Genomic DNA, 22,284 nt, shown 5'->3' on the forward strand with positions numbered 1-22,284 from the left:
GCATGTCTTGTATTATCCATACAACTGGAAACCCCATTTATATACATAGTGTAGATTGTAAAAGTATAGTTTGATGCAATTTTTTATGTAAATGAATGAACAACTTGAGAAAGATATATAATTTTATTTCACATCATGAAAAAAAAGACATTAAATAAGCAAATTTTCGGAAATCCACTCGCAGTCAGACCTAAAAATGCATGCACACAATAGCATTCAAGAATATGGCATACAAATATTCTTTAATACTGTCAAAGGTTTCAATAAACTTGGGAGACCTAAAAATAGACAAAACCATTCAGCAAACAAATATCTTACAATACAACTGGAATAATCGCCTACTCCAAAAGGTTTCAATAATTTTGTAGACCTAAAAATAGACAAAACTATTCAAGAAAATAAGGGAAACAAATACATGTATTCTATAACACAATTGGAACTGTTCTATTCTGCATATTAACATAATCTGTAATCGTAAGACTAATATAAGTATTTTGTTCTTTTTAAATACCTGCCAGGCAAGTTTTCCAAGGTTCAAATTACTGAAAGCGATAGAATACTTGTCCCGCTGAATATTAGGCATAGCAACCAAATATGATATTTTGTAGTAATGTGGTAATTACTTTTACATGTTCACTTATGAAACCGAATTTTCCCACTTCTATAGACTTGGAAATCACATGCCCTGAAATGGTCTACAGAATGTAATGGTAAGCAAATGTTGCAGAGTAAATGAACTACTAGTATGATGTGGTAGAAATACTGTTGGTTATCATTTAAAAAAAATCCAGTTATTCTTTATTTTTCTTCCTCTGCACTTTTTGCTACTTTCTCTCAACGACTAAAACATATTTTGACTGAAACACGTTTATTTCACTTAAAACAAAATGTTTCCAAAATTAACAATGCTTAAACATGTATATCACATACAAAAATTGTGAAAATTTTGCCATTAGCGTAAAGTTCAACAGTATGTGGAAATGAAGCTTTCATGAAGAGATACATATGTTTTTGCCATCATGAAGGTTTCAGCTTCTTACAATGAATATGTTATATAAGAAAGGTAGGTTAAAGTTATGACAACAGAAACAACAAATTCGAGCATGTGGAAGTATAACACTATTAATAGAATTTCATAGTCGGTTAAAAGTGCACTGAACAATAAACAATTGAAATTTGTGCCTTAAAAATGAATCAAAATGCATAAGGTAACAAAATAATGTTATTAACAGGAAACATTGCAAATATTTTATACATACTATATAAATTTTATAAACTGAAATATACATAAGAATTTTAATTTCACATACAAGGTTTAAAACACTTCTTAAATTTCTTATGTCCTTTTATATGTTACATTGACACAGTGACCATGAAAGCGGAACCACCAATTGCTCTATCCTCGTCTAGATATCTTCAACTTATACACATTCATTATAAAGTATGGGGATTGATAAGAATCACATCAATTGATTAATACGGTTGTGTTGTAGTGAAATCTCTTGCAGACAATTTTCCTATCGAAAAATAAATTGTGAAGTACATGTAATTCAAACTTTAAGCAACATTTGTAACCCTGAAACATTCACATTTTGCATACATTATGAAACAAATTTGTGTTGTCAAAAGGTCCTTCCAGACCTACTCTTTATTGGTCCTCATTACTTTTATGGTAGCACCATAAAGAAATGCTTTTAACAAAAATTTTATTCAAAGAATATGTTGCACAAGAAATACAATTGATCACATTCCATAGAAAATACTAGCAAGCTGCAAGGAATCAATATACCTACAGAGTATATTAACTATATTTATATAATGCTTTCCAGCAAACAATTCAACTGGTAAACTCTGTGAGAAGTAGGGAAGCATATTATTGTCCAATTAAAAGACTTCTTAGAGTATGGTTTATTACTTAAAAAACAAACTAAAATCTATTTAATATTTTTCCTCATTATCCAACTTGTAAGCACAAAGCAGTAGGGAAAAAGCAAGGCCAAATGTCATGATGATCAAAAATATTTTTAAAAAAATCAATCCTTTTTGTTGTAAATCTAATCAGAGCTACACATGATTCTTGATGCAGACAACTTCAGTGCCTTCAATGAAAGTGGAGTCATTTAAGGCTATTAATAAACATTTTCATGTGAGCAATTGGAAAATATTCACATACACTGATAATGACCAAACTACAAGTGTAACAGGATGAATTATGAAGATTTTTGAGTGTGTAAATGCAGCAGTTCCATCAAGACTAAAATAATAAAACACGATTTTCATAAAGATAGGCGTGAAATTATCAAAAACTTGTGAAAGACATTTCAACACACACCACAGTACCAACTGAAGATGGTCTATGAATAGAAATTCCCCATGTGTCGGCGTTAATTGAAACAACAAGGTGCTAAGAAGTGAATTTTCACAAGAAAAAGTCAGCTGCTTTTTTCCTACGATTGGGCGTGGCTTTCTTTTTCTCAAAACCAATGGTTACCACAGGTGTGCTTGTGCTCTTTCTCTGAGCCACAACTTTATTAGAAGCTTGTCTTGTCACCGGGGTTTCAGGAGTACTGTTACTATTTTTAGCTATATCTTTTTTCGGCCCTTTACTAGCCAGGGCAGAACCCGGTGATTTGAGGATTCCAGTATCTGGTTGCTTGGCTGGATTATAAGGCGTCAATGGACTGTTTAAACTCTCCTTAAAACCTGAATGATAAAAAAAAATCCCATTAAATATTAAATATACAATACTTTACTGAAAGTATCAGCACCTAATGAATATAAGATTACTTTATATTCAATGGTGCACGTGTCTATATACAGCTACATGTACATTTGAAGTCAAATTAAAAAAGTTTTTTTTCACAGGCAGGAAACATCAACGCTTTCATGTTTGAGGCAAATGATTTTGCCTATGCGACCAGTGCAGACCAACTGTTAAGATCAGCCTGCACATAATATGCATTCTGATCAGGGTCTGCAGTGTTTGGAATTTAGTCAGCACTTATTTCAAACTTTTCCCATGAAATAATTAATAGTTTTGTTAAGATTGTAAGACTTATAGTGTGGGCAAGTTTATGTAAAGCATTGCATAGGTAAAAACTAAAATAAAACGAGCAAGTTTTGCATTGACTATCAAGCTTACGAAGGGAAAGACCTGAAAAATGGCACCTGTATAAAACTACTGACCTAATGTGGGCGGCTGTGACTAAAAAAAGGATTGGAGCACCACACTAAATACCGTATTCCGGTATATACCGGACAAGGCGCTTGAATGATAAAATGCTAAAATCTTGTCTTTTAACCCAACGAAATGAACTTTAACAGGTCTAAATCATCTTTTCACACCGAATCAAGTACGATTATCAAGGAAAAATGTAAAAATTGGGGAAAAAAACGATATTTGTCTATTTTGTGATCATGATTTCTGCAAGCGTCTAGAGGTACTGCTCTAATCCTGTATTGAGCTAAATCCAATGTGGGCATAGTTTCCTTACACAATTGTTCAAACAAAGTCCTTCATAACAAGTCAATCCCAAGAAGACAAGAAGGAATTCTTCATTCACTATGATCTTAAAGAGTTTGTTCGACAGATAAAACCTTAAATTTTGCTGCCAAAACCGCAACTGTATGATTTGCATGAGAGATTTCTAAACAATACTTAAATTTGCTAGCCCAAAATCTGATCAGGCGCCACACTTTTAGATTTTCATTTTGATTTCATTTTTAATTTCCCCTAAATTGATAATGAACTTATTCCCAAAATTGGAAACTAGGGAAGTCCATTTAAGAATTTCAGCAGGTTATGGATTTATGCTTTAAAATTTCTTACCTTGGGCTTTGTTTTTCTTCATATCAAAACTGACACGTTTAGCAGACCCTGTCACACCACTTGCTGTTGGGGTTTTCTGGGAACTTGGCGTCTTTTTTAAAGATTTACTTAAAGACCTCTTAACAAATGCTACAGGAGGTCTAGACTGATCAAATGATGCAAAGTTCGTCTTTGGAGTAATGTTTGTATCTTTATTTCCTTTGTATTTTTTATTAGGAATCCAAATCTCCACTTCACCATCTTGGAGACCATTACTAACGGCAGGAGACTTTGTTGCAGGGGTCCCAGATTTCACAATTGGCGTAGGTTCTTGTACAGTAATTGAAGGTACTGTGCTCAAATTCTGAGCTACCGGTGTTGAAATTTTATTATTTGTCGAGTTGGTGTCATCATTAGCCAACTGTGAATGCGTTCTTTTACCTTTCTTTTTCAGAGTGTCTGGAGATTTCTTGTCTGCCTGTTTCTTAAAAGACGCTGGCACCTCAGCACTAACAGTCACAACTTTAGGCGTATCCTTAGTAACAGCGTTATGTTCCTTTTTATTTTTGTCTAAATTTTTTTCCACATCCTTACCAGTTTTCTCCGACACAGGTTTTGTAACACTGTTCGATTTTTCATTCTTAGACTGTGCCACTTCCTTAGACTTATTCTCTATTTGAAGCTTCTTCTCTTTCTTCCCTTTCATAACTTCTAACTTTGAAAATTTATTCTTCAACTTTTGAAATGTTTTCTTTTCATTAACATTATCCTCTAATTTACTTTCTTGCTCAATTTTTCCTTTCTTCATTTTAGTAAATGGTTCCCCATCCATTGTTTGGGAATGTTTACGTTTCCTCCCTGCATTGGATGTCGAGGGCATCTGGTTTTCTGGACCATTATTCTCACCAGCACTGTTGTTATTTGGATCAGCGTTTTCATTCACACCCACATCTTGTAAAAACAATAATAAGAAATTAGCTACAATATCGAAGTCTGTAAAACTTGATGAGAATTTCTGTATTTAGTACTTACAATGTTTGGATTTAACTATTATAACACAAATAACTGAATTTATTACCAAGAAATTCATTACAATCACAGTATTTATTTCCAAGCATTTGTGTAATTTTAACAAATAATCACCTTAGAATGTTTGAATTTATAACACAAATTACTGCTTTTATTACCAAGAAATATTGTAATCATTACAATCACATATTACCAAGTGAAGAATTTGTGTATTTAAAAAAAAAACTATATCTATACATCGCAAATTACTGTAATTTGTATCAAGAATTACGGTATATATTGCACTACATAAATGTAATTTTGACTGTAATTGTTACTTGTATATAAACCGTTACGAGATGGAAATGAAGAAATTTTTTCCACAAATGCTCAAATTTCAAAAACAACGAATCAAATGTAAAATTTAATTTAAGCACCATTTAAAGTTCTGTACAATGACTTCATATTGTATACTTTATAAACAAGAGCTGTCTGTAGGACAGCAACGCTCGACTATTCTTAGTGCTTGATAGTAAAAAAAAATGCTTGATACAATTACTTCCTCCTGTTTACAGGTTGGGGTAATGATGGTGAACAAGTGTGCAAAGTTTCAAAGCCATATGTCAATGGACTTTGAAAATATTTGAACTATTACAAAAACTTTAACGTAAATTCTAAGTCGAAAAAGGGGCATAATTCTGTCAAAATGCTTGATACAGTTACCTCCTCCTGTCTACAGGTTGGGGTAATGATGGTGAACAAGTGTGCAAAGTTTCAAAGCCATATGTCAATGGACTTTGAAAATATTAAAACTATTACAAAAACTTTAACGTAAATTCTAAGTCGAAAAAGGGGCATAATTCTGTCAAAATGCTTGATACAGTTACCTCCTCCTGTCTACAGGTTGGGGTAATGATGGTGAACAAGTGTGCAAAGTTTCAAAGCCATATGTCAATGGACTTTGAAAATATTTGAACTATTACAAAAACTTTAACGTAAATTCTAAGTCGAAAAAGGGGCATAATTCTGTCAAAATGCTTGATACAGTTACCTCCTCCTGTCTACAGGTTGGGGTAATGATGGTGAACAAGTGTGCAAAGTTTCAAAGCCATATGTCAATGGACTTTGAAAATATTTGAACTATTACAAAAACTTTAACATAAGTGGTTACGCCGACGCCGACGCTGACGCCGACGCTCGGGTGACTACAATAGCTCTACTTATTCTTATCGAATAGTCGAGCTAAAAATTAAGAACAACTATTTTTTTGTAAATATTATACAACATGATAGTTTAAAACAATTCAAGTTTTACTGTATAAGTGGATATGTAGTCGAAATGCTGGCAAATCTTAAACTCCAGACATTTTGTGTGAGGAAGCGTATCATCATCATCAAAAGCAAGGGTATAATTTAATGACAGCTTGCTAGAGAAAATTTAAGCAATTTTCTCAAATTTGTTAACATAACCATTATTATGACATCAGCTTTTTTTTTTTTTTTTAAATTGCCTTGAGAAGTTTAAGTCTATTTCTGCATGAATGACTAAAAACCTATATGCATTACCATTGTGGTTTTCTTTCTTGTTCTTTTTCTTTTTGAACTTCTTTTTCCCATCTTTCTTTGTCTCCAAATTCATCAACGTATTTACGGCTGCTCTCACATCGTGACCTGTAACACCTTCAGTAACAACAATCTCTTTCTTCTCCGGTAACACTCCTTGCTCCACATCTTGTAACCTAGCAACAGTCAAACTTCTGTTAATACATTCTTTATACCCATTATAATTATCTTTTATAAAAACTTGCCAATAAACACTTAACAGGTTGACCAGCGTTAATTTCAAGTTTACGTTTAAACAGGCTCTATACTGATGGAAGCTTAGTTATTGAAATCCCCTAATCTTTGAATGGACTATTCCAAATTCAAAGCAGGGCAAATCCATTTCACAAATCCAGCAGTTTTAAAGCTTAAAGACCTCCAGGCATTGTGAAATATTTTCAGTCACTCGTCCTGCAGAACGACTAGCTTCTAAATCCACTCTGCAGGTAACATATCTGTACTCATCCTGCATCAAGTTCTCTTAAATTCTACTCTTAATTAAGAGTGAACGGGTGGAATTTTTCAAGCTCTGATCTCATAACTTGTCCATTTGACACTTGGAATGATCATAAATCTAATCATTCATTTGCAAGAAAAATGATATCACTTGCGAAATACAATACACACGTATGTAAAATATACTAACTTTTTAACTAGTCCATACATTGTAGGTCTATTCCTCAATAGTACACAATCTTCTTGGCTCACACGGAATATGTATTCAGATATTAACTTCCCATCAAACTGGAAAATAAATGTTCACATATACATGTATAACAAAGAATAGGAAGCAAGTAAGTTTATACAAGAACCTGTGTTTGGTAAAGACACATGGCCCCAGCACCAACTCTTGTTTGGAACCAATCTTCAAAAACTAAAATCGTGTGATTGTGTGTCCATAGGCCATGATTGACTACCCAAAATTGCACAGTTTTGTTTTGTCAGTCTTCAAACAGTCAGTGTGACAGCCAAACTAATAAATCTACACCCCTCAAAATTTCTTATTTCTTCAGTTCAAAAAGAATTGACCATGTAAAACCTATATTATTTATTTTTTTGTTTTGCAATGTAAAACAAATGTATTTGTTTGTTGTAATAATGGTCACCTTACAAATGATCTATTTGTACCAGTACATTCAGTGTTGTACATTACCTTTAAAGTACGGTAAGGTATATCCTCCATTTCACTGGCATCAGTGTCCATGTTCTGACTCTGTTTTAACTTTATTTCATCAGCAAGTCTTGTGATGACTGGATCAAATACACAGGATATCATTCTCTTTATTAATGTTCCACTGAAATTTTAATAGTGTTTATAACACTACAGAGTACAACCAGCAAATATGACGGGCCTATGCTACCAGCATAAGTGTGTGGAATTTAAAATTTTAAGTATACAGTCTAACGAAATATGTTTCTACTGCCACAGTTTTGTGCTTCAATTAGCATTTTGTAATCTCTTAAATAAATATAACATTTCAACAGTCAAAGCAAACAACTTCAGAAATGTAAGGGTTAAAAATGTTGAAGAAGTAAAATTGTTTGTTGATGCACATACAAGACTGAAGGCCAACATCAGGCAGATCAAGAAAGCTAAACAATGACCGCAATATGATCAGGTATATTACAGCCTACAAAAAAGGATATATGTATTTTACACTTACTTTTTCGCTTTCTGCATAAACTTGATGAAGGGAACCAATAACTGTAGTAACTGGGAACCAGTCAACTGACCATCGCCAACTTTCTCCACCTCCTCCAGGTAAATGTCACAGAAATGTATCTTTAGACCATCCGGTATGTTTTCTGCGTCAGGATTCATTATAGTGTCATAAAAAACCTGTGTCAGTCCATCCAGTCTGTTTTTGTCCCACTTTAATTTTTTCACGAGCACCAGTGACTGGTTCAGCATATTCCTAACCGTCTAATAAAGAACAACATCATCATATACAGAAGTGTGGTTTATTTAAGATGTCTTACAAATTTGCATAAAAATAATTGTATTAATTTTGAAACTGGTACAGGAATTTAATATCAAACTACCATAATTGAGTAGCAAAATTTTTCTATTAAGGGCTTAAAGTCGAGTCACAGAGACTGTTAAGGTCATCTGGCGACATTCCAGCTTTATTGTTGAAAACACCTCATCATGCATTTTAAGACACTGTCAGAATCAACAACCTGTCATAAGCTACCTGGATACCATTTACACATGAAAAAACATTGTTTTATCCTTTACTTTCAGTACTTTGTTAATGGATTATTTATTTTACATTCAAAAGACCTGATGGAAGGAGCAATCAAGTCGAAGTCAGCAAACTAACTTCTCATAAGACTCTAAGATAGGTTACAGATATATATGTACTCACCATCATGAACTTATCCAGCCTCCATATATCAATACTGTGCCATTCCCTTGCCTCTGTTACAAAGAACACCTTGATAAACAACAGCTGGGCCTCAACAGTTGACAAATCATGTACCAAAATGTGTCAATGTGGTACTTAACTCTTCCTAGTAAAGAACAATAAAAACATGTTATAATATTTGTCAATTTTGCCACTGTAGTATAATGATGGCTTAAGTCATGAATATGATATACTGTATATTGAATTTAAAGGGGGAAACTGCATCATTTTAAAGAATTTCCTGAGGGTGGGGACTTCTGAAAAAATGCTGTTGTCTAAGTTAATATATTTTCTGAGGTCTGTCTCAAACTTCAGCATTTTTTATTGGTCAGAGTTCTGGTTCCCAAGATCAAACTCAGATCTCGTGTACAATATTTTTGTTATGAATATTTGAAGATTTAGCAAATAATTACAGGCCATACTAAACTGAAACAGCAGGTCTAGACTTTAATATCTATTATTACTATTAGTACATGACTTGTGTTTTGCCTATTAAGCAAACTGAGTGACTATTTATATGTAATGTGTACATTTCAAGTTTCCCAATATTCTTATAAAGCATCCTAAAATTTCCTGATTTAAAAGTTCATTGTTTGAAAAATTGATATAAATAAATAATATAAAGGAGTATTCACCTGTAAAAGAGGTTTGTCCTGCATCCACATACAATAGTGTAAACCCTTCCATAGCTTGAGGAAATCTTCCTCACTGAAGCCATCTGAAACAATGATGTTTGTCATGATATAAATAAAATATGTCCTTTAGAACCTTTTTTAAATATAGTCCTAAGGTTTGTTTTTTACATGGGTATATAAGCAACAATTTTATTCATTATCCAAAATAAAAAACACTTAAATATTTTATATCTGATTATGTTTTGTAAAATAATTTTTTTTACATACATTGTAAAAATAATAAAATGAATGATGGTGCCTATGGTAACCTGTACTTTAATTTATACAGGTATTCAACGTCATTTTCACATATATTTTTATTGATATCAAACTGAAAATTATATTTGCATCTTTTCCAAAAGTAATAGCATAGTCAACTCAGTCCTAAAATGCATTTGTTTATTGTTGAACCCACAAAAAAAATATATGGACTTATTCACAAATGTGGAAAGATGTTTTCTTAAATTATTATCACCTGCTAGTTATAAGTATTACCAATCAATTACCATGTTTCTGTTAAGGGTAGCGATAAATCAGGTAATAATTATGATTGAAGCAATCATTCAAATTTGATTAATGACCACCTGCAACTAATCAACAATTAGAAGCTTATAATAACAAGTCAACATGTTTTTATTTCATATTTTATTGAAGATTACTTTACAAACAAAAAACATCAAAGGAATCACATTTGTATTATATCTATATTAATCTTTAACAAATCTGCAAGAATAAACATAGCGAATTACTCCTAAATTTACTTTCTGTGGATATAATAATATACCAGATATCTCATATTTTTTATTTCAAACAGCTTACCTTGATAACATGCAAGTTGAAGTAATCAGAAAAAGTTTATATGTTTTGCCGAGTTGGTATAGGGCAGAGTTGACCCTTTACCGCAAAGTTCCTGGCATATCATGGTGTGTTTATTAGCTAGAATACAGGCAGTGTGAAGGGTGTATATAGCAGACATGGGGTAATCGTAATCGGTAATTTAATTTAATCGATTACAATTTTTTGAGTAATCACGGTAATCAGTAATCATAATTTTTTTCCTGTAATTTAATCATAATTTAATCAATTACATGACCAATTAATCAGTAATCACAATGATTACATGTATGATTACAATACATGTTAGATAAGCTTAAAAAAAATTGCTGAACAAACATACATATAAAGGTTAAAAAAGTACCAGTGTCAATGCCTACTAATTGTCTTAGGTAGTGTAGGTGAATTAAATGCAGTCACCCAGGTCAGATTTGATGACACCTGTGTTTTAATAAGGTGATGAAAAGATCACTGACAGATTGACCCAATACATAAATGATTGTCACAATTATACCACTTAAATTTACCTGTGAAATTATAACAATGGCCTGGATAGGTATATTATCACTTATTGCGAAGACTTTACAGGTTCAGTAAAGAGCAAGTATAAGCTGCAATTACTGACAAAAGTGAGATATGGTTATATTTTCAGTTACATTTTGGTATTGTTAAGTCCATGTAGAAGCAAAAAGTACAAAAAGATTTTCATCATATCGAAAAGAGAGCAATACGCAAGCATGGCAGGAAATATGCCTGCTGTTTTTAAATACTTCATATTGCCAGAAATGTTCAATAAAACGATAGTGTTGAAAAATTGCATTTCTTAACTTATGTACATGTAATCAGTAATCATAAATGTAATCTGATTACTCCTGTCAGTAATCAGTAATTTAATCAATTACAATGTCAAAATAGAGTAATCAGTAATTTAATTTAATCAAGCATTTTGACAAATAATCATAATTTAATCAATTACAATTGTCAAGTAATCGCCCCATGTCTGGTATATAGGATCAAAATGCCAAATAAATGACATTGCAAAGAAACGGGACAGGGAATTTTTTTTGCTTATTTTATAGCCGTTATTGGGTCATATTCCCGGTTGAAAATAGTATATTATTTTCCGAATCCATAAGAAAAAATTCGCAATTGAAAGTTACAATATAAAAATATTGAATAAAAATTCTAAAATCTTTGCAAATAAAGGCTTCTTCACTGTAATAGTGCTTAAATATAAGATGCCATCATAGACAGTAATTGTTTGCATCCATTTAATCACTGCAAAATTTCACTCAGTCATGCATTTTCCCCAATTTTTAACAAAACACTGCTGAAATTCTCAATTCCATTGGTATGGGTCGTGTTCCCAAAATCATGGAAAAAATCCCTGCGGGACCATTTCTGCAAATTGCTTGGTCATTTTTGGAAGCCTTGATCTTTACTTTATTGGAACTTGCATGATGTCAAAGCTCTGGGATTTTTCAAATTCGTGTGGACATTTAGCCTAATGAATTTGGCAGAAACGGTTTGACCCATTTTACAAACTTTTTTTTAATCCTGTCAAACCATCCCCCGTCAAAAATTATCTCGATGTCTCATTGTCAAGTCTAATTAGTTGGATTGTGGTCATTGAAAAAGAAAAAATAGACTGTGACAAAGACATTGGTGTTTTGATACCCGATTGATTCCTTATTTCCCTCTATATATCAATTAATTCAATACAAGCCGCTTTGGATGAATAAAACTGTAAATGATTTTAAAATAAAACTGAAAAGGAAACTAAACTGCTAAAAATTGATTGCAGTACAAAAATGTTCTGATAATCTTTTAAATATGCCTCATGTTCAATGATACTTATTAACTAAAATACGGGTCCAGTGGTTGATATCACCAGGGGTGGTAATGGGGACAAGCTCCCATTACTTAGAAAATGCTCCAACGGTGTGCGGAAAATATAGCCTCTGTCAACCTAGTCCAGCTCCTGGCCTGCACGCATGGCTTGTTACTAGCCCGGCGGACCTGCTTATACTAACAGGAGAAGGGGCGAAGGCGGTTCTCTGGCGCCATAACCACTGCTTCGAGTAGACAGAACTCGTAAGCCTAGGAAGGCAGTCTGTCTAGGAGAAGGAAAACTCTAACTTCAAACCTCCGCTGCCTTGCGGCTATACCCCCTCCGGGGAAAGTGCTAGGTGAAGGAAATCACCAATATAAAACCAAGGACGGAGTAGGTTCTATAGCCCTGACAGGCAGCTATTCTTTGGGAGGAGGCCACCCTGAGCAAAAACCTCAACCACCGAAGTCGGCGAATGTCAGCCTTTATCGGCGTGGGAAGCGAATCGGACATTCACGCACAACCCATCAGTATGGCCGTACAACTAACGTTGGATCGATGTGGTGTCGTCCTGTTGAACCATGGAGAGGGTAGGGCGGCGCCGGGACCCGAGCCTCGAAGGGGCCCACCAAAAGCTACTGACTGCGGCTCTGGTACTCCTATAGTGACTAGGGGAGGACAGAGTACAGCTACTAGTCACAACCAGCCCCTCCGCATCATGCATTGGAACGCAGAGGGTGTGCAGCACAAAAAGCTAGAGCTGCAAAATTTCCTGAAAACTAACAGCATCGACATCTGCTGCATCCAGGAAACCCATCTTAATGAAAACCACCGATTCTTCATCAGAGGTTATGAACTTTACAGACATGATAGACAAAATAGACCTAAGGGTGGGGTCTGCACCCTAGTGAAGAATAGTTTACCATCAGTTGAGAAAGAACGCTCCATTGATTCAGACACAGAGTCCATCAGTGTAGAGGTCATCCTGCCAGACAGAAACCTGACTGTCCTCAATCTCTACAGCCCTCCAAACAAGCAGATCAAGCTACCCCAACTAAATGACAACCAGACCAACTGGATAGCAGTAGGCGACTTCAACAGCCACTCTCCTAGTTGGGGATACAAGGAGCTTAATGCCAAAGGCGAGGAAGTTGAAGACTGGATTGTGTCCAATCGTCTCGTCCTCCTTAACAAACCAGATGACACACCAACATTCTATTCTAGAGTCTGGCACACGACAAGCAGCCCGGATCTAGCTATTGCCACAGACGACATTCAGAAAATCTCGCACCGTGAAGTGTCATCACAACTCGGGGGCAGTGACCATAAACCAGTTATCATCACTGTCCAGAAAAGTATCAACAGAGAAGGCAAACTACCACCAAGCTGGAACTACAAGAAAGCTGACTGGAATGTCTTTAAGATCCTGACAGACAGAAACTGTAAGAACATCCAAACTAAAACATCAGATGTGGACAAGGCTGCAAGTTTGTTCACTGAAGCGATTCTCAGTGCCGCTCAAGAGTCCATACCCAGAGGTAGAAGGCGGGACTACAAACCCTTCTGGACCTCAGAGCTGGACAAACTTCAAAATCAGATGAATGAAGCCAGAGAAATCATGGAAGAAAATCCCTCTGAACAGAACATCCTAAAACATAATCAACTAAAAGAACTTTTTGAGGAAGAAAAGGCAGAACAGACAAGGAAAAGCTGGCATGAAAAAACTGCATCTCTGAATCTCGAGAAAGACACCACAAAGCTCTGGCATCTTACCAATCTGCTGAACAACGACAACCGACAGCAGAAGAAAACAGTCCTCCTAGTTGACAGCGAACCTGTCACAGGAAAGGCCGCTGCAAACCATTTGCCAGAGTATACGAGGCGGAGAGTAGCGTCAACCTCCCACAAGAACGAGTCAGAGAAGTAAGACAAGAGACCAGAACACTTGAGAACCATAGGGAAAGTGAAGTGAGCCCATACATGTCTGACAGTCTGACCATGCAGGAGTTACAGGGTGCACTGAAGAAGTTGAAGAAGAAGAAGTCACCAGGCGCAGATGGCATTACCAATGAAATGCTAAAACATCTAGGCTACAAGGCCAAGACTACTCTTCTCTACATCTTTAACCTCAGTTGGCACTCTGGTAAATTCCCTTCCAAATGGAAAGAAGCACACATCATACCCATCTTCAAGAAGGGTAAAGACAAGAGCAAACCAGAGAGCTACAGACCCATCAGTCTACTGAGCTGCACTGGTAAACTCCTGGAGAGGATCATCAACAAGAGGCTAGTCTGGCACCTTGAGTCAAACAACCTGCTTGTCCCAACTCAGACTGGATACAGACAACATCACAGTACGGAAGACCAATTAGCCTACTTCACGCAAGACATAGAAGATGCTTTCCAAGAGAAAAAGAAGGTGCTTGCCGTCTTCTTTGACCTTTCTAAAGCGTTTGACAGAGTCTGGAAGGAGGGTCTGCTTTTGAAGCTGCTTCAGAACGGGGTGTCTGGGAAGCTGCACAAATGGATCAGGGGCTACCTTTTCAAACAGAACAGCAAGAGTCAAGCTCGACAACACTCTCAGTCAGCAAGTAAAGATGAGAGAAGGGGTGCCACAAGGAGGAGTAATATCCCCCACATTGTTCCTCGTATACATCAACGACCTTGTGTCCAACCTGCCAAGATGCGTGTCGAACACCCTACATGCTGACGACCTTTCTATCTGGAGCTCCGAAACAAGTGTAGGTACTGCTACAGTTCGAATCCAAACAGCTGTGAACAAGGTAGCAGAGTGGACAGACAGGTGGGCCCTAAACATCAACAAAACCAAGACAGTCACCATGCTTTTCTCACTATCAAGATCCAAGGAGAAAATCAAGTTAACCCTGGACAACATCTCAGTACCCCAAGTGGAAACAACAACATTCCTTGGTGTCACACTCGACTCACGTCTAACTTGGAAACCCACACATAGACAAACTTCAAGAAAGAACCATCAAAAAGTTATCCATTATGAAAAAGCTTGCTGGCACAACCTGGGGTGCAAATGGAAAAATCCTGAAACAGATTTACACTGGCACAGTAAGACCGATAGCAGAGTACGCCTCCACATCATGGACAACAGCCTCGAAAACCACTAAGAGCAAACTTGACAAAGTCCAGAACTCAGGCCTACGTATCATCCTAGGGGCAATGAAGACAACACCGGTCGCAGAAATGGAAAAGACAGCCAACCTCAAACCGCTAGAGTCAAGGAGGCAGTGCAAGGTGCTAGTACATTCTGAGAAAGCACGGAGACTATCATCCCATCCGCTCCACTCAAAACTCCAGAGCAGACCCTAAAGCAGACTTAAAAAGACAAAGCCTGAGTCACATTGTCAGAGATCTGAATCGTGAAAAGGGAGTGGAAGTTGACACAGACATAGAACCACTCACCCCAGACACATGGATCCCTAGACAACACACTCCAACAATCAGAGTTGATGTCCCAGGAGTTGAGAACAAGTCACAAAATCCTGTCCAACAAAAAGCCCATACACTGGACATGATCCATCAGCGCTATCCACCACACTCATGGATCCAAGCCTACACCGATGGATCAGCTGAAAGAGCAGTCAAAAACGCTGGAAGCGGGGTGTACATCAGCTACCCTGAAGGGACTCCCTTTACCCTAGCTACTGCAGTGGGCAAACAGAGCTCCAACTACAGAGCCAAGGTACAGGCCCTTCACTCAGCAACACATCACCTGATTGAGCAAGGGATACAGCGAAGGAACGTTGTCTTCCTGACAGACTCCCTGTCAGCTCTACAATCCCTCTCAGCAGGACCATCAAACACCACCACGAGACAGCTGCTGGCACAACTAGACGGCCTGTCAGAACACAACAACGTGGTACTGCAATGGATTCCTGCCCATGTTGGCATTGCCGGCAACGAAGCTGCAGACAAATTAGCCAAGGAAGGGTCAAAGAAGGAGCAACCCCAACCCCCAATATCCTATAATGAAGCAAAGACTTTAGTAAAGTGCTCATTCAGAAACACATGGAAAGAAAAAAACGATGGCTACAAATCCCAAAACGACAATATCAACAAACTAAACAGACCCAGCCAAGTTACCATCTTCAGGCTCAGAACTGGACACTGCCGTCTACCAAAGCATATGAAAAGACTTGGTCTCGCCGATACAGCTTCATGCCAGTGTGGAGCAGAAGAACAGACGCCCTTCCACATCCTTCAGAACTGCCCTAACCTGGAAGAGGCCCGCCAGACGTATTGGCCTACAGATACAGCGTACAACAACAAGCTATGGGGCAGCAAAGAGGACCTGAGAAGAACGGTGCAGTTCATCACTGCATCGGGACTTCAAGTGTAAAGGCCGTACAGAAGATGGAACGCATAAATAAATAAATAAATAAAACTAAAATACATAATTTTATGTATAAGAATACCATTTATCTGAAATGAAATCAATAAATTGACAATGATTCTCATCTATGATAAATATAGAAGTAAAGCTATTTTTAGAAGGTCGCGAAAAAATATGTCATTTGGGAGAAACTCTTCGTACGAAGACGACACGCGAGTTCTTACCTTTTTTCGATGCAGATTTTGCACGCAAATACTTTTTCAATTTTTTCACAGCTTTGTTTCGAGTTTTTGTTTCATTTCCAGCGAGGTTTTGGGCAAATTTTATCTCTACAGGTAAATTTTCCATTTTTCCACATGTCCGGAAGTATTCTTTAAATAGCTGGTACCAGGCTCAGATATAGACAGAAAAAGAAAAAGCCGAGAACCAGTTATTTTTATTCGTTTGCCTTTTGACATCTTCATTGTATATTTGTTTACATTGGACACTGGAGTTTTAGGATGGGTGCTATGATGAAAGTTTAATTAAAACGTAGATAAATAGTTTATGTCATATTGAACTATATCTATACTATTAATTAATTATTGGTTCACATAATTTACTATACACTTCTGATAACCAGAGTTCTTTAAACTTCTTTAATTTGAATTTCACAAAATTATAAGATATAAAAAAATTGACCCTTAAATTTCTGCTTTATTGAAAATAGCCTTCAGTTACCACCTTTTCATGAATAAATAAAACATATACAGTTGAAGTATCAAGTATAACATGATATGAGATATTGAATATCATTTAGATAAATAATCAAATGATTTATTTGATTGAATTTTTGGCTTCCATAACAACTTCACAAGATCTTTATCTATCTTGGACATACAAAATGTAATATTATGGGGACAAGCAGACTGACATTATCAATCTGATGTTAGTTTCCAATTCATTGCTGAATGATCGATAAGAATAGTGACTATAAAAGCCATTGTTAAACCAAATGTACAAAATTAAATACACTATTTAAAAATTATACAAAATGATTTGTGTATACAAATTTATTTTAATTTGATAGAGAAGGAAGCTATAAGCTTATTGAAACACTCTTGAATCCATTCCTGGAACCAACCATTGAGTGTAATTAAAGTTTCTTGCTCACAGAAACAATGACTCTAATACCTCTGATGGGGTTTAAACCCACATGGCCCGCAATCCATAGATTACTAGTTTGAGGCAAGTTGTATTATGATATCTTATTAACGCAGTTTTTTAGCTAGAAAATATTAAAGATTCTAAAATTACTAAATTATTTTTGTGTGAAAAAAACCTATTCAGACTCAAAAGGCAGATTTATTAAAACAAATTCTCTAGTACTTGTATTATCTTTCCTGCCAGGTGACACCATATTAAGAAATATGGCTGCTGTGGCCAGCACAAGACGGCTTCGTATGTCCATGACTGATGAAAATCTTCTTGAAGCTATCGGAATACAGAAATTTACTGTAAGTTGATTGCATGTTTGGTTTAACTTAAATTGATTATGTGGGCAGGCATGTATGCATGTATATACTTCATTTTCTCCAGGCAGGCCTTCTTTTGGATTATATAGTTACTACAGGTTTATGGAGATATGAAGCATAAAATTCTCAGTCTGCATTAGTATTGTTGTTTTTCTATGTTTTCCTCAAAAGGGAAGCATTTGAAATAACTTACTTATGAATTTGCAAAGGCTAAAAATAGAACTATTCTTTTCTTAATTATGTATTTATTAGTTTCTATGACTATAAATTCACTTTTTGGTCTTATTATTATGAAAAACTTTTTCCCAATTCCAATGTTGTTATTGGAAAAATGTTGAAAAAAGGCCTGCATACTGATGTTAATTAAGAAGTTTCAACGCTTAAATTCATTAACAAAGTTGCACATCAATTGATATTAAATATTATAACAGGTAAAAGGGAAGAGTGAAGAAGAGGTGTTGGAGGAATATAATGACAAATTTAGTAAAGGAGCAAAAGGTCAAGACATCAGACTTTTCATACCAGGTATTAATGATAAAATGCTGAACTTAACCCATAACTTGCTGAACCAATAATGAATAGCCTTTAAATTGCAGCACAATTGTTTAGAGACAGACCAATGGTAATTAATAAATGGATTATCTTCATACTTGGACAAAACAACCCTTTGGACAGTACTTTCTAAAGGATTGAAATGACCTTGACTTTGAACTTTAAATGACCTTGACCATTAAGGTCAAATTATTGAATTTTGGTGTATATACATGTAGTCTGACTAGGTTCTATACTCTTGGTTGCACAATTCTTGCATTTTGATATAAAATCCATTATGTGCTAAAAGTTCAATGAAAGGCAAATTTCTGACACATATTTAGCAGCTTAAAGTAGCAGCTTAAAGTAACTTAAGTTTTAATATCTGTCTTGTTTGGTTTGATCTCTTGACTTATAAACTTATGTAACTACAGTAAGTACCATCAAGCGCTTTAAGAAGCATTTTAATAGTACTGAAAATTGTGTATTTCAGATAAAGATTTTTTTACGCCAATGGGAAAGCCAAAGAGAGGTGACTGGCTAGCAGAACACAAGGAATCTGGTCAAACTTACAAGCAGTTTATGACAGGTAATGTACCATATTAATTTTGAGCATAAATCAATATGAACGGTGTTTTTCGTCAATCTGCTACACATGGTTATGTTGTTTAATCCATAAGTGTTGTAAAAGAAATATGTCGGGAGAGAAAATGCTCAAATTAAATCTTTTTCCTATCTGGCAGAGGCCACATATGTCACATGTGCTCTATGATCAATAATTTTTGAAATTTTCCCTAAAATGATGAATTGTTTTGTCCGTTTAATAACTAGACAAGTCCATTTAAGATATTTAGTGTGGTAAGGTTTAAATTGAGTAGTCAACAGTATTGTCTGCTCTGACACCATGGGTGTGCAAGTTGGCCTGGCTCTGATCTGTTGATGTTGATCTGTTATTGATTAAACTTTTGAAAGCCTGATGGTAGCACAGCCATTTATTAAAAAGATCAAATAATTTAATTGTAAAAATAGATAATTTAGCATAAATCAAAGGTCTAACCAACATAACACAAGAAACAATTTTTTTTCGGCTGAGAATTAATTTTAGAAATGTTAACTTGTTTTCATTATAATCTTGTTAGGTAAGATTTTGATTATGATTCAGGTGGGTATCGAGGCCCTGACAAGATTCACAACACTATTTATCTTGCACCAATTGCATTTAAAGAGGAACCTATACCTGATGAAGTTATTGATCCTCTTAAAAGATTTGCGGAAATCTTCTTCGGAGTAAAAGTAGAATGTTTAAAGCAACGCAACTTACTAGGTAAAGTGACAGATAGGTTGAACGATGGTGTTTTTCAAGCTCAGGCTGGTAAAATACTTGACAGACTTGATGAAAAAGTGCCAAAAGATGCATTCTGTGTGGCCGGAATAACATTGTGCGATTTATATCCGAAGAAAGAATGGAATTTCGTATTTGGATTGGCGCGTTCACCTGGCCGGACAGGTGTTTACTCATTAGCTAGGTACCTTTCAAATTTTGGAGAGAATGAAACTACTCAAATAGATCTAGACTGGTGAGTAAAGCTAATTTCTATTAATGCTTTGTGTAGTCTTTTGTGTAATGTAAAGATTTATTTATGAACCAAAAAAACCTTACATGACTCTAAGCTTCGTACAATACAGGTGCCTGCTTTAAATTTGGGATTGTTCATTATAATTTCAAGTGCTTGAATATTTTTAACAAACATTATAGTCTTGTCAGGCTTGATTTTAAAATGGTTTAAAAGTAAAGTCCTTACCATTGATAGCAACCAGTGTTAAACCTTATGGCACACAGCTATTACAATTGCGTGCTGATATAATGTAGACTTTTAGACCAAATGTGTTTGGCACAGCTAGGCAAGCAGGTAACATGATTTTGTATGGCTTTACTGGTGTAACCAAACAATGCAAATGAATTTCAACTTCAAAATTTAATAAGGTATATAAATTTTGTATTTTGTTTTGTTGGTACTTCTTTTAACAAATAACTTCTTTAGTACAAATTATACCACAGTATAACCATTTTCAGTTCTGATCAAATAAAAGGAACACTTTTAACTTTCTCTTGTTTGTGACCTGCAAAGTAAAAACTTGCTAATTATCACAAGAAAAATTCTTTCATCATTTTAGTAAAACTATGTTTTTCTGTTGTTTTCTTATTTTCAGTGATCCCATATCTACCATATTAGTGCGAGCATGTAAGACAATGTGCCATGAGATGTGTCACATGTTTGGACTGCGTCACTGTATTCACTTTATGTGCCTAATGAATGGTTCTAATCATTTAGCGGAATCTGATTCCCGGCCCAGCTTTCTGTGTCCCATTTGCCTTAGAAAACTACAGCATGTGTGTAAATTTGATATTATACAGCGCTACATGGACATGAAGACATTCTGGTCAGAGCAAGGATTGAAAGAACAAGCAGACTGGTTGGAAAGGAGATTAAATAAACTGTTGTCATGAGTTTTCCTGACTCAAAACAAAGATTTTTAAACCAGACTATGGTACTTAACCAAACTGAAAAAGTCATATTTTTTATCTCTTGCATTATTATAATTAGTAAGTAATTACACATTGTTTATATTTTAGGGGTCGATTTTAGTCAAAATAGGGCACCACTCAAACTTATATTTTCCCCAACTTTGTTTAAAAAAAATCAATATTTTATACATAGATCTGAATTTTTTACATACTTTCCCTTTTGAGATTATACAAAAAGTATCTGACACAGAAATTAAATCCAGATAAGAATTAAATTAATAATGTACCGCATAAAGAAAATGCTGGCTGTTCAGTGCCAATTGAAATGATTTACCAAGTCTTATGAAAGCCTAGAGTTTCAAATTTGGATCTGGGAACAAATAAAAAGATCTGACTGTCTGCCTAATATGAGATCTGACTGTCTGCCTAAATATATTACATTTATAAAGAGATCTGACTGTCTGTCTAAATATATTACATTTATAAAAGAGATCTGACTGTCTGCCTACATAATTATATTACATTTATAAAGAGATCTGTCTGCCTAAATATATTACATTTATAAAGAGATCTGACTGTCTGCCTAAATATATTACATTTATAAAGAGATCTGACTGTCTGCCTAAATATATATTACATTTATAAAGAGATCTGACTGTCTGCCTAAATATATATTACATTTATAAAGAGATCTGACTGTCTGCCTAAATATATATTACATTTATAAAGAGATCTGACTGTCTGCCTAAATATATTACATTTATAAAGAGGTCTGACTGTCTGCCTAAATATATTACATTTCCTAAAGAGATCTGACTGTCTGCCTAAATATATTACATTTATAAAGAAATCTGACTGTCTGCCTAAATATATATTACATGTACATTTATAAAGAGATCTGACTGTCTGCCTAAATATATTACATTTATAAAGAGATCTGACTGTCTGCCTAAATATATAACATTTATAAAGAGATCTGCCTGTCTGCCTAAATATACTACATTTATAAAGAAATGTGACTGTCTGCCTAAATATATATTACATTTATAAAGAGATCTGACTGTCTGCCTAAATATATATTACATTTATAAAGAGATCTGACTGTCTGCCTAAATATATATTACATTTATAAAGAGATCCGACTGTCTGCCTAAATATATTACATTTATAAAGAGATCTGACT

At 35.1% G+C, this 22,284-nt stretch overlaps 2 protein-coding genes across 2 annotated transcripts; one reads left to right on the top strand and one right to left on the bottom strand.

The window, feature by feature from the left end:
• Positions 1 to 109: 109 nt before the first annotated feature.
• LOC132718990 (ribosomal RNA processing protein 1 homolog B-like) lies at positions 110 to 16,916 on the bottom strand. Its single transcript, XM_060702722.1, is given in 10 exon segments — positions 110 to 2,703; positions 3,830 to 4,759; positions 6,382 to 6,554; positions 7,064 to 7,161; positions 7,571 to 7,712; positions 8,082 to 8,341; positions 8,787 to 8,903; positions 8,905 to 8,931; positions 9,461 to 9,543; positions 16,754 to 16,916. Coding segments are annotated over 10 exon segments (2,238 nt in total). The 5' UTR covers positions 16,878 to 16,916; the 3' UTR covers positions 110 to 2,419.
• Positions 16,917 to 16,950: 34 nt separating this feature from the next.
• LOC132718991 (archaemetzincin-2-like) lies at positions 16,951 to 21,562 on the top strand. The gene is made up of 6 exons (XM_060702723.1): positions 16,951 to 17,060; positions 17,919 to 18,025; positions 18,475 to 18,568; positions 19,068 to 19,163; positions 19,737 to 20,151; positions 20,786 to 21,562. Exons 2-6 carry the CDS (start codon positions 17,939 to 17,941, stop codon positions 21,081 to 21,083), a joined length of 990 nt encoding a protein of 329 aa, XP_060558706.1. The 5' UTR covers positions 16,951 to 17,060; positions 17,919 to 17,938; the 3' UTR covers positions 21,084 to 21,562.
• The last annotated feature ends 722 nt before the right edge of the window (positions 21,563 to 22,284 follow it).

This window comes from Ruditapes philippinarum, unplaced genomic scaffold (assembly GCF_026571515.1).
Source record: "Ruditapes philippinarum isolate M1 unplaced genomic scaffold, ASM2657151v2 ctg1578_1_1_1_1, whole genome shotgun sequence".
NCBI lineage: Eukaryota > Metazoa > Mollusca > Bivalvia > Venerida > Veneridae > Ruditapes > Ruditapes philippinarum.